The sequence below is a fragment of the Scomber japonicus genome, chromosome 1 (genome assembly GCF_027409825.1).
Source record: "Scomber japonicus isolate fScoJap1 chromosome 1, fScoJap1.pri, whole genome shotgun sequence".
Lineage (NCBI taxonomy): Eukaryota > Metazoa > Chordata > Actinopteri > Scombriformes > Scombridae > Scomber > Scomber japonicus.
The window spans coordinates 37544082-37558129 of NC_070578.1; the positions used below are offsets into that span (position 1 = coordinate 37544082).

General features: G+C 39.1%; 1 protein-coding gene across 1 annotated transcript; it reads right to left on the reverse strand.

Annotated features, from left to right (window-relative positions):
* Nucleotides 1-1152: 1152 nt before the first annotated feature.
* On the reverse strand, nucleotides 1153-7421 carry pole3 (polymerase (DNA directed), epsilon 3 (p17 subunit)). The gene is made up of 4 exons (XM_053315344.1): nucleotides 7045-7421; nucleotides 3332-3417; nucleotides 2459-2577; nucleotides 1153-1468 (listed from the first exon to the last, which is right to left on the reverse strand). The coding sequence occupies exons 1-4, from the start codon at nucleotides 7108-7110 to the stop codon at nucleotides 1290-1292; spliced, it is 450 nt and encodes a 149-aa protein (XP_053171319.1). The 5' UTR covers nucleotides 7111-7421; the 3' UTR covers nucleotides 1153-1289.
* Between the last annotated feature and the right edge of the window lie 6627 nt (nucleotides 7422-14048).

The window sequence follows — 14048 nt, forward strand, 5'->3', positions numbered from 1 at the left end:
TTTTTTATCAAATAGTTCCCGAGTTAAATCAAAATATTGCTAATTTTAGATTGTTTGTCAACAATTACACGTTAAGACGGAGCTTAACGTCGGAGAAACTGCTTTTGTAGAAAAAGAAGTCGATATGTCTCAAAGTCCGAGATTTTATTTTAAAAGGCTGCGATATATCGTGACGGTGATTTGTGAATATTTAATAGTAAAAACAAACTGCTGGTTTTTCTCCTCTGAATCGATCGTTAGGAGCTGATTTTACCGACAGCGTGTTTTTTGTTCGTTGAGGACAGATGAGAGCCAGAAGGAGTCAATGTACAGACACAATATGTTTTTTTTTTTACTGTCCATAAAAATCCAGTTACCGTGGAAACACAACAGCATTTGTATCAAAAGCTGACGCAGATCTATAAAATTATGAAAAATACAAAATGGAGTAAGACAAGAAAAAAAAAAAAAATCGGGACGTATTTTAAAGTTATGGTTTCATTGTGCTTTTTTGTTTGAACTCTCGGGTTTTAGTCGGACGTCTGATTGGAAGACTAGACTCTAACGTAACGTCACATAACGCAACATATTGTGACATCACATAATCTAACATCACGCAAATTCACATCACGTAACGCAATGTCATATCACGAAACGTAACGTCACATCACGCAACATGTCACGTAACGAAACATAACGTAATGTCATAGTACGTAACATGATATCACGTAACGAAACAACGTAGTGTCATATTACGTAACATGATATCACGTAACGAAACAACGTAATGTCATATTACGTAACATGATATCACGTAACGAAACAACGTAATGTCATATTACGTAACATGATATTACGTAACATGATATCACGTAACGAAACATAACGTAATGTCATATCACGTAACAAAATGTAACGTAATGTCACGTAACATAATGTCACGTAACATGATATCACATAACGAACATAACGTAATGTCATATCACGTAACAAAATGTAACGTAATGTCACGTAACATAATGTCACGTAACATGATATCACATAACGAACATAACGTAATGTCATATCACGTAACCGAACGTCACATCACGCAACATAATGTTACGTAACATCACATCACGTAATCTAACATCACGTAACACAATGTCATATCACGTAACGCAACATAACGTAACGTCACATCATGTAATCTAACGTCACGCCACGTTATCTCACGTAACATAATCTAACGTAATATCTCCTCCGATGAACGCGTTGGCTCTGTTAACGTTTCTCGTCCAGACAGCGATGACATCAGAGAGGAGGCGCCATCAGTTCTCCACCTCCTCCTCCTCCGCTTCGTTCTCCGCATCGGGCTCCTCCTCCATGCGCTCCTCCTCCTCCTCTTCCTCTTCTCTGCTCTTGTCGTTCTCGGAGTCGTTCTTCTTCTCTTTGTCTTTGCGCTTCTGCTCCGACACTTCCTTCTTTCCCTTCTGGCCCTTCTTGTACACTGTTAAAAACAAAATTGCCCACAAAGCATCGTTAGAAAGTTTAATAAGAGTCGTTAAATTTCACTTTTTTAAAATCTGTTTTTGATCGTTTGCTCCTTCAGTCGTAGCTCAGCAACCATAACGAGGAGATCATGATATGATGATATTTTTGCCTCACCCACCCCGAGGAGGAATACTAACCAAAAAAAAAAGGAGACATTTGTGCAAAAAAAAAAAAAAATCTAATTGATTTGACTCAGGCTGGATAAACGTTTTAACCCTCCTGTTGTCCTTGATTCAAGGAAGAAGGGGAAGGGAGGGAAGAAGAAGGAAGGAAGGAAGGAGGGAAGGAAGTAAAGAGAGAAGGAAGGGAGGGAGGAAGGAAAGAGAGAAGGAAGGAAAGGAAGGAGGGAGGGAGGAAGGAAAGAGAGAAGGAAGGAAAGGAAGGAGGGAGGGAGGAAAGAAAGCGAGAAGGAGGGAAGGAAGGAAAGAGAGAAGGAAGGGAGGAAGGAAAGAGAGAAGGAAGGGAGGGACCGTTTCGACTGTTCCTTCTTCCCTCCCTTCCTTTTCTTTCCTTCCTCCCTCCTTCCTTCTTTCCTTCCTTCTTCCTCCCCCCTCCTTTCCTGCCTTCTTCTTCCCTCCTTTCCTTCCTTCATCCCTCCCTCCTTTCCTTCTTCCTCCCTCCCTCCTTTCCTTCATCCCTCCCTCCTTTCCTTCTTCCTCCCTCCCTCCCTCCTTTCCTTCCTTCCTCCTCCCTTCTTCCTTCCCTCCTTTCCCTCTTCCACCTTCCCTTCCTTCTTCCTCTCTTCCTTCCTCCCTCCTTTCCTTCTTCCTCCCTTCCTTCCTCCCTTCTTTCCTTCCTTCCTTGACTCGAGGACAACAGGAGGGTTAAAGGAGATCTTTTAATAGTCAGTATGAACAGGAGGAATGATTACAGCGATAAAAAACTCTTTCACTGTTCATTCGGGCGTCTCTTTCACTGTTTTAGGACTTTTTAAAGATTCACTGACCGTCCAAAGCTTCTCTCAGAGGCTCCAGGAATCGTTCGAACTCCATTTCCTCCATCGCAGCCAAGACGTCTCCAGCGTTCAGAGTTTTTCTCTTTGCTTTCATCGCAAAGTTGTTCGCACTGAAACGACACAAAAAGAGAAAAAAACAACTTATTATTCTAAAATGGAAAAGTCTCACAAATCATATTCAGTGGTCCACAGTTTGATAATGACTGATGGAAACACATTAAAACCATTTTATTTCAATTTTGTGAATCAGTCCTTTAGTTTCAGACTCTCTAAATCAGGGATGTCAAACTCATTTTCATTCAAGGGCCACATACAGAACAATTTGATCTCATGTGGGCCGGATCATTAAAATGATGGAAGGAAGGAAGGAAGAAAGGAAGGAAGGAAAGACAGGCAAAAGGAAGGAGGGGAGAAAGGTAGGAAGGACAGATGGAAGGAAGAAAGGAAGGACAGAAGTAAGAAAGGGAGAAAGGAAGGATGGAAGGAACACAGAAAGGAACAAAGAAGGGATAAAAGGAAGGTAGGAAGGAAGGAAGGAACAAAGAAAGGAGGAAGGAAGGAAAGATGGAAGAAAGGATAAAAGGAAGGTCGGAAGGAAGGAAGGAAGGAAGGAAGAAAGAAAGGATAAAAGGAAGGTAGGAAGGACGGAAGGAAGGAACAAAGGAAGGACGTAAGGAAGGAAAGATGGAAGGAAGGAACAAAGAAAGGATAAAAGGAAGGTAGGAAGGACAGAAGGAAGGAAGGAAAAGAACACAGGAAGGAAAGTGGGCCGGATTGCACCCCTCGGCGGGCCGATTCTGGCCCACGGACCGCATGTTTGACACCCCTGCTCTAAATGTCTTTTTTATTATAAGTTCTTCTTACCAGGATGTTGCATAGAGCACAAACACGCTGGCAGCTTGGGAAATGGCTCTCCTTGCTTCTTTTGACACGTTCACCCCATCTGGGAGCTGTTGGAAACAAGCGGTGCGGAGGAGTTAGCTCAAAGCTACGTTCACACATCAGACAACACACAACGAGCAGGCCGAGAGATATTTATTTATTTTACACGATAAGGACGATAACTAACACAACAGGGAGCAATAAATAAAGTTACAAAATTTAAATAAATAATAGCAAGCTGCCCAAGGCTTTTTTTGAAGGAGGGAAGGGAGGGAGGAAGAAGGAAGGAAGGAAGGAAAGGAGGAAGGAAGGAAGAAGGAAGGGAGGGAGGAAGGAAGGAAAGGAGGGAGGGAGGAAAGAAAGCGAGAAGGAAGGAAGGAAAGGGGGAAGGAAGGGAAGGAAGAAGGAAGGGAGGGAGGAAGGAAGGAAGGAAAGGTGAAAGAAAGGAAGGAAGGAAGGAAGAGAGAGAAGGAAGGAAGGAAAGGGAGAAGGAAGGAAAGGAGGAAGGAAAGGATGAAGGAAGGAAGGAAAGGAGGAAGGAAGGAAGGAAAGGAGGGAGGGAGGAAAGAAAGCGAGAAGGAGGGAAAGGAGGGAGGAAAGAAGGAAGGAAGGAGGGAGAGAGGGAGGAAGGAAAGAGAGAAGGGAGGGAAGAGAGAAGGGAGGGAGGGAGGGAGGGAGGAAGGAAAGAAGAAAGGAGGGAGGGAGGGAGGAAGGAAAGAAGGAACAGTCAAAACGGACAGAGTCAATTTGAGCCAGAAGGACGATAACTAAAACAACAGGGAGCAATAAATAAGTTATAAAAATTAAATAAATAACCGCAAGCTCCTTAAGTCTTTTTTCCTCTCTATTATATTTATTTTGTAACTTGTATTTTCAGTAATTTATCAAATATTTTATAATTCAGTTTCTATTTAATTCTTATTTTATGGTATTTCTGTTCTGTTTGATGTATCCTGAGAGGTTTTTAATCTCAATGAGGCTCCTCTGGTTAAAACAAAGTGTGTCTTACCATATATGCACCACTTGTATTTTCTCTTAAAAGTTTTCCTCTCTGTAATCATTCCTCCTGTTCATACTGACTATTAAAAGATCTCCTTCTAATCCACATTTAGTGTAAAAAACATTTAATTTAATTTAAAAGTAAATAAATTATTCTTGAAATGTATTTTAATGCGAGTGATGGAGGGCAAAATACATTTATTTAGTACTAAAATGTATTTAAAAAGTCTCTGATCAGCTTCTATTGAGCTTCATCAGTGTGAGTTACTATAGTTATTATAGTTACTATGGTAACAGTGTGAGTTACTATAGTTATTAGTTACTATGGTAACAGTGTGAGTTAGTCATATCAAGTGATATCTGACACATTTACAGTCTTTTTAGCATCAGATTCCCTCTTAGTGTTTCCTTCCTTCCTCCCTCCTTCCCTTCCTCCCTCCCTCCCTCCCTCCTTCCTTCTTTCCTTTCCTCCCTTCCCTCTTCCTTCTTTCATTTCCTCCCTCCTTTCCTTCCTTCCCTCATGTCCGTCCTTTTTCCTTCTTTCCTTCCCTCCCTTCTTCCTTCCTTCCCTTCAAGACCAACAGGAGGATCTGATCAGCTTCTATTGAGCTTCATCAGTGTGAGTTACTATAGTTATTATAGTTACTATGGTAACAGTGTGAGTTACTATAGTTATTATAGTTACTATGGTAACAGTGTGAGTTACTATAGTTACTATGGTAACAGTGTGAGTTAGTCATATCAAGTGATATCTGACACATTTACAGTCTTTATAGCATCAGATTCCCTCTTAGTGTTTCCTGTTGAGCTGTGGTAGAAGTATAGTAACAAAAAGACTTTGCTACTAAAAACACTGTAACGCTGAAACATAGAAGATGAAGATGAAGACTCATTTGGACGCTGAAGCTTCAGATCAACTTTTAACCTTCTTGTCGTCCTCCCGGGTCAAATTGACCCGTCTGTTTTGAGTGTTCCTTCCTTCCTTCCGTCCTTTCCTTTCTTCTGTCCTTCTTTCCTCCCTCCCTCCTTCCTCCCCCCACCTTCCTTCTTTCCTTCCTCCCTTCCTCCTTTCCTTTCTCCCTTCCTTCTGTCCTTCTTTCCTTCCCTCCCTCCTTTCATTCCTTCCTTCTTTCTACCTTCCTCCCTCTTTTCCTTCCCTCCTTCCTCCCTCCCTTCCTTCCTTCTTCCTTCCTAACTTCCTTCCTTGACTCGAGGACAACAGGAAGGTTAAATATATATATTTTGGCACAGAAGGAGGACTGTGTGTTTAGTGTGTGTGATTTAACTTTATAGATGTTATTATATCAGACAGTAATGTAATATCAGTAGTTTCTGTTACTCCTCCATAGTTCATTTAATCACTTTATACATACGTTATATTAGTTCATAGAACAGAAATTAATAGACAATTCATTAGTTTCTGTCACTACTCTACAGTTATTTCAGTTACTTTAATTATTTGAATAATTTTATATTAGTTCATATATCACTGGACAACCAGACAAAGCTCCTCGCTCTCACCACCTCCTCTATAGTTATTTTAATGACATTAAATCACTTTATAGATATATTAGTTAACATATCACTATAAACATTATATTAGTTCATATATCACGGTATAGATGTTATAGAAGTTCATATATCACTGTATATCATATTATATTAGTCCATATATCACTTTATAGATATTATATTAGTTAATATATCACTCTATATATGTCATTAGTCCATATATCACTGTATATATATTATATTAGTTAACATATAACTCTATAGATGTTATATTAGTTAATATATGACTGTATATATATTATATTAGTTCATATATCACTGTATATCATATTATATTAGTTAACATATCACTTTATAGATGTTATATTAGTTCACATATCACTGTATATATATTATATTAGTTCACATATCACTGTATAAATGTTATATTAGTTAACATAACTCTATAGATGTTATATTAGTACACATATCACTGTATATATATTACATTAGTTAACATATCACTGTACATATATTTATATTAGTCCATATATCACTTTATAGATGTTATATTAGTTAACATATCACTGCATATATATTATATTAGTTCATATATCACTGTATATCATATTATATTAGTTAACATATAACTCTATAGATGTTATATTAGTTAACATATCACTGTATATATATTATATTAGTTCATATATCACTGTATATATGTTATATTAGTTAACATATCACTGTATATATATTATATTAGTTCATATATCACTGTATATATGTTATATTAGTTAATATATCACTGTATATATGTTATATTAGTTAATATATCACTGTATATATATTATATTAGTTCATATATCACTGTATATATGTTACATTAGTCCATATATCACTTTATAGATGTTATAGTAGTTAATATAACACTGTATATATATTATATTAGTTAACATATAACTCTATAGATGTTATATTAGTTAATATATGACTGTATATATATTATATTAGTTAATATATGACTGTATATATGTCATATTAGTCCATATATCACTTTATATATATATTATATTAGCTCACATATCACTGTATATGTTACATTAGTTAACATATCACTTTATAGATGTTATAATAGTTAATATATGACTGTATATATTTATATTAGTTCATATCCAGGACAACCAGACACCGCTCGTGGCACTCACCGCCTCCTTGATGATGCGCGTGATCACCGCGTTCGGTAGGTTCAGGTCTTCGGGTCTTTCCGCCATTTCACCTTCAACCGGCTGTCCGTTAACGGTTAACGGTTAGCGGTTAGAGCCGTTATCTCCGTTAATAACCCCCCTCGTGTGAAGCCCGACTGAGAGCGAGCTGCTAACTGATCCGTGCTAACTTGCTCGCTCTCTGTTTAAAGCAGCTAGTTAAATAAGACGTTACCGGCTCGTCCAGCTTCACGGTACCGGTTAGTTAGTAAACGGCCGTTACTATGGAGACGTTAACGTTTTATTGAGCCGGTGAGCGCGTGCCCATCAGAACCGGTTTGTTTTGAGCTGTTTCCCGCGAACGTTCCAAGCACGAGCCCTCCTCCTCCGTCAACTCTCAACTCCGACCTCTGACGTAGGCGTGACGTACGTCCACCCTTACGTAATTAGCAAAATAAAAGTAGGAACATAAATGACTCGATTACTGAATAATAATTAAAATATTTAAGAATGACATTTATGTATCGTGTTCATTTTGCTCTGTACTAAAGTAATGATTATCGGTAGTTTTTTTAAATATAGTGACGGGGCACTGCAATAATTCTGATTAGTATATATAATTGTTTTTATTTATTTATGTATTTGTGTTTTGTGTTTATGTATTAGCTGTTGGATACATGAATCCCCTCTATGGTGATGAATAAAGTATCTATCTATCTATCTATCTATCTATCTATCTATCTATCTAAAATAAGGCTGACTAACGATAATAATAATTCATACATACTTATATTGTCTTTTATTTGTTATTATTGTTGACTTATTATTGGCTGTGGAATATTATTTTATTATGTTGTAGAGATATTATTAGTGTTTAATATTATTGTGTTTATTTTATTCTTATATGTCTTATATTATATTTAATTTACTTAACATACATAATTACATACAAACATAATTTAAACAAAACAAAATAAAAATAGATCACAGTACAGTTTTTTCTAACCTCAGCTAAAGTACAACAAAATGGGAGTATTATAGTTGTAGTAGTATTAATAATATATGTTTTTTTAAAATACATGATTTATTTAAGAAAGAGAAATCTGGTTCTTCACTGTCAAAGTCTGAGCTACACAACAAAGGTTTGTGGAAGTGTGTCATGGGTTGAACAAAGGAGGTTTCTGACAACTATAGAAGAAGAGTTGCTGATACTCAGTTGGCTAGAAAGGGTTATAAAGCCATTTTGAAAGAGTTTGGACTCCACCAGTCAACTATCAGGCAGATTGTGTAGAAATGGGAAACATCCAGGGGTGGCTGACCAACACATATCACACTCAGAGCAGGCATGTAACAATCCAGGAGGCCACAAGGACCGAAGGGTAACGTGGCTACAGTCAATGTTCATGAGTCCACCATCAGGAGAACATTGAGGGTCAAAGGTGTGCATGGCAGAGCTGCAAAGAGAAAGCTATAACTCTCCAAAAAGAACATTGCTGCCATCTACAATTTGCTCAACACCACGTGGATAAGCCAGAGAACGACTGGAAAAATGTTCTGTGGACGGATGAAAATCAAACTTTTCAGCTTGAATGAGAAATGTTTTGTTTGATGAGCAAACATTCAAACCTCATCCCATCTGTTAGACATGGTGGTGGTAGCATCATGGTTTGGGTCTGCTTTGTTACAGCTGGACCAGAACGGCTTCCAATCACTGATGAGAGCTTTGAGCCGTTCCAGCAAATCTTACAGGATGATGTCAAGCTGTGGCTCAGGTGGTAGAGCGGGTCGTCCACCAATCAGAAGATCACCAATTCGATTCCCAGTCCACATGGTGATGTGTCCTTTGGCAAGATACTTAACCCCAGATTGCTCTCCATGGCTGCACCAGCAGTGTATGAGTGGGTGTGAATGAATAGTAATGTAAAAGCGCTTTAAATGGTCAAAAACTAGGGCTGTCAGCGTTAACACGTTAATTGCGATCAGATTAATGCAATCTATAACGCTTTAATTTTTTTTAATCGCATTTTAATGTTGCAAGCCTTTTTGTCCCTTCTACTCCCCCGTAGACGGCTCCTCTAGCTGTAGCGCTATGCTTTGAAGTGGCCTCCTGCAGTAAACCTACCGCGCTGATGGAAAGTAAGAGAGCTACTGGACTTTTGAACGGCTTGTTTAACTTTAAAACACTTCCAGACGCTTCAGTTGACAAGTCAAAAGTAAAATGCAACCTGTGTCAAACGGAGTTTAACTACCACCGGAGTACGTGGAGTTTGAGTTAGCACCTCCACGCTAAACACCCAGGTGCAGCCAAGCCAGCCTCAGCTCCACCAAAGGACCATTTTGGAGTGTGGGAGTCGCAGCAGAGCCGTGATTGATTCCCAGTTAAGACACTCTGGTAAGAAATGCTTTACATTATGGGCTTGAAACTGCCTTCAAATGTAAAATAACAGGATTTTAAACATGCAATTCAAAACGCCATTAATCGTGATTAACTACGGAAATTCTGCGTTTAATCTCGATTAAAAAAATTAATCGTTTGACAGCCCTATCAAAAACACTAGAAGAGTACTTTAGAAGTTAAGTCCATCTACCATAAATAAGACAACACACATGTTTTTCTACCAAAGGTTAGAGCAAAAGAAAGTTAGTGTTTTGGAATAGCTGAGTCAAAGTCATGACCCTAATTCTTCAAAAATATTGTTCCAAGAAGCCCAACATCTGTTCTGCAACAGGATAAAATTCTTCCACACTGATGTGCAGGGCTGATAAACAGTTACCAGAAATGTTTTGTTGAGGTTGTTCCTGTAAAAAATGAACAAACCAGTTATTGAAAGCAAAGGTTCACACTTTGCCTCCCACAGAGAGGAAAGATAGAAGATGTAATAGCTTAATCAGCGTGTCGCCAGTGTTGCAGTGTTGTGTGGCTTTCTGACTTGCACAATAAAGGGCAAAGCACTCCAAAGATGCAACCATTGTCTGCTTCTGGTTGGAAAACTGTCCTTAATGTTTTTGGGGCCTGTTTGTGTTTGTGACAATGAGTTCCTTTGGGTTTACCCACCATCACAATGTTTAGTTGTCTGGTGTCGCTTCAGCTTGCAGGGTTTCTTTCATTTGCCAGTTTCTCACTGCAAAGATGCTTTCGGCTCTAATTTTGTCCATTGCTTCTATGAAGACAAACTCAATGTAACTTTCTTGGTACTCCTTTTTGTTTTTGACAGATTCAGTATTTACATTGCTAGTTTACCTCCATGTATACCATGGGTGAGCGGTCAAAATAAGCTATAAATGCAGTGCATGCCCAAGCCCTTCAATAAAAATAATTGAAAATATTAATCTGGCAGTGTGTTCAATTATACAATACCTTAGTTCTACTATACTGCAGGAGGGATGCTCACGTTACCACCTTATCCTCACAATATTTTTACACTTTTTTATTGTAATTTCATTTGTGATAAATGAATAAACTTTTAATGTTGATTCATTATATGCAGCAGCAGCAGAGTAGATGGCTTGATGACTGTATTGCAGTAGGTGTGTAATTAGGTGAGGCAGTGAATCACAGACCACACCCAGCTGCAAAGACACAAAGAAGCAGACACAGACAAACAAGAGACAAGAAGGAGGGGCAACACCGGGAAAACATGTGGAAAAGGAGAGAAAGTCCCTCACACATACAATTCATTAAAATTAAGTTATGTGCATGTGAACCACTTCCGAGTACAACTGGAAAGCACCATGAGCCCCGGATTTTGTCAACTCCTCGATCTGCCCCTGTTTAAATGGTTTTTGGAGTGAGTTTTTCCTTATCCAAATTGAGAATATGAAGACAGAGGATGTTGTAAAGCCCCATTAGGGATATTTGTGATGTCTGATATTTGGGCTATATAAGTAAAAATCACACTGAAGTGTTAATGCACAAATGAATATTTAAAAAAAACGAGACTGGGCAGCCCTCCAGCTCAGCTTACACCTTCCCCACAAACAGAGTGGAGAAGGTCGGGGTGGGTTTTTCGGGTGAAAAGGTATTTAGGTGGTTTCCATGGCAGCTGGCTTCCTCACACATGCAGCAGCAACAGCAGTAATGCAGCCCACACAGAGAAACAGAGACAATTTATTAAAGCATAAATAATATTTAGCTCAGCGTAAACAATAAAGGTACATCTGTCAGACTCTGCACCTCATTTAGAGTCAATTACCACAATATCACAGCGAGTTGAGCCTCTGTATTTCATATTGTGCATCTAAAAGTTCAGTTAAAACAGCACACACACATTCACATTAACATATTCATGAGGCATTTTTAAAAGATTTACGTCCTCAGTCCAGTGGGCTCGGAGCTGAGAGCCACAGACAGGGTGTGGAAGTCAGAAATTAACTCACTGTTAGTTTTGGGATAATGGTATTTTTTTGCAGAATCCAGTTTTTTTTTTAAGTAGGGATGTGATTTACATGCATGCATCTTCATCCTGAATTTAAAAGAATGGCTTATTTCATTTTATATAAATCTTAAGGATAGTCCTCTTTACACCGGAGGATAAAAATATACATGTTGCTATTTATTGTCAAGGCGTTGTTAGGTAAACTACTTCATCACATCTCCAGCCTCTTATACTGCAACTATAGCAGCAGATCTACTAATCAGATTCCTTTAAAGTGTTCCCGGGGTGCACTCAGAGCTTGGTAAGACTGTTTTCTCCTTTTCATGCACCCTGGGCATCCAATGAGCTGCAAAATACCATTACCATAGAAGCACTGCCCTCTTTAAAAGGTCATTTACAAACTGCCCTAAGGAAATATGTTGCTGTTTTATATAACATTGACTTGAGATGAACTGTGTTATAGATATATGGCCTGTATGCTTCTCTTCTTTTTACTCTTTCCCTTGAGTAGCTTTTATATGTTTTATCATGTGAAGTAGTTTTTTTAAATTTAATATGTGACACTGCTTCTGCTGCCGTCTTGACCAGGACTCCCCTGAAAGAAGAGATCTCGTATCTCAATGGGACCCTTCCCGGCTAAATAAAGGATTTTTTAAAAACAAACATTGTAGAAGAGGCTATGAGGTGAATTTTTACGCCCACCCAGGTTCCAGCTTCTGTAGCTGTTTTCTGGGCAGCGCTCCAGGATGCTCGAGTTTCGCTCTGCGCTGTGGGAACAATCACTGCTGCTGTTTAACTCTTACATTGTGTTGAACCTGACATGTCAACAGGTCGCTGGATATAATGAAACCCCCCCCCCAAAAAAAAAAATTATCAATGGGCCAAGATTTTATTTTTTTTATATAATATGCTCGATGAGTCAATATTGTGTTACTAATTTCTTTTAAAAAATTATTATATACAGCACATGTCTAAAGTTTGGACACACTTTGGACACACAAGGGAAAAGGAAAGTGTGACTGTAAACACCTAAAAATATATATAATATATATAGAAGATGCAAACTACAGACAGATAACAGGTCACAAAAATAACATTTTCCATCCACCTTCGAAGCACAAGAAAAGTTCCAGGAGTTGAGAGAGGAGACAGCTAATGTTAGCTCACAGTCAGACAGCTGCACTGCATCAAGACCTCCACAAACACAGCTAACCTTATCTCAGAGTTTGGCACAGGACAGTACGTGGTGTGCTACCACACAGGAACATCATAAGCATGAGCAGGCAATGGTTCAAATGGTTCATTGACACTGGCCTTTCCACAAGTTCTGCCTATTGTTGGACCACAGGTTTAAAACTCCAGGGTCTACCTGAGCTAGTCGCTTAATGGGGGCAAAAATGAAATCAGCCACAGACAAACTGAAAGATATTGTCAGAGAGACTAGGAGATTAAATTTGTGTCGATGGGTGGGAGTGTTACATGTGCCTCTGTGTGTGTATTTGTGTTTGTTAGTCATTTCCACAATGGAGACTCATAAATGACTCCTTCCCTTCTGCTCTCCCACCACTTCACCCTAAGGTCCCAGAAAATTGGATTTCTGGAAGTTTAATTTTGACTTTACAAGGAGTAGATCTCTGGCATGCTGCTGGGTGAACATTACTACTCAGTTGGATGAGAGTTACAGGCTAGCAGTTCAGCAGAGACACATTCGAGCCCGTCTGATTGACTGTGTGAAGTTTTGTGGAGTGTTTGAGTTAGACTTAAGAGGCGGAGACGAAAGTGAGGGCTCCAACAACCCTGGCGTTTTTCGTGGCCTGGTCAACTTGGAGGCATTGTTAGATGAGATATTTGAGGAACACGGAAAAACTGCCACAGTTTTCAAGGGCGAGTCAAAGAGATTGAGTTTCTGGAGTGCATCCTAGCGGTCATCTGGGGACTTATTATAGAGTAGGTTAAGTCTGCTAAATTCGTAGCCATTCAACCAGATGAGACGCAGCTGGTGCTTGTGGTGCGATACATCGACATTAACCATGCAGTGCAGGAGAGTTTCTTTGAATTTCTCCCTGTTATGGATGCAACGTCTGATTCAATTACCAGTATACTTCTGGACACACTGAACAGTCTTTTTTCCAACAGTGACAGAAAGCAGCCAGTGTGATGATGGGAAGAGCGGGCTGGCTTGCAGCAAAAGGTGCGTGAGCATTTCAGAAATGCCCATTATGTGCATTGATATGCACACCAACTGAATTCGATTATGCAGAAAGCTTCTTCTCAGATCATAGCAGTGAGAGGTTCCTTTTCTGATCTGGGCGGTATTGCCAGTTTTTTTACCAGGTCATCCAAACGCACCAGCAAAGTTGACCATATTGTTGCACAAAGGCTGCCAAGAGCTTCATCCACAAGATGGACCTTCAACAGCAGAATGAATCATAAACACAGTGTACGAGAACCTAGATGACCTGATGCAGGGTTTTGAATCCATCAGGACATCGGGTTGATTTGACAGCACCATGTTGAGGGAGGCATTTGGCTTCCTGAGGATGCTGCAGGACGATGACTTCCTGTTTTTTCTGCAGCTATTTCATCAAATCATGCCTCAAGAATGCCTCTGATGCAATCTTCATCAAACGT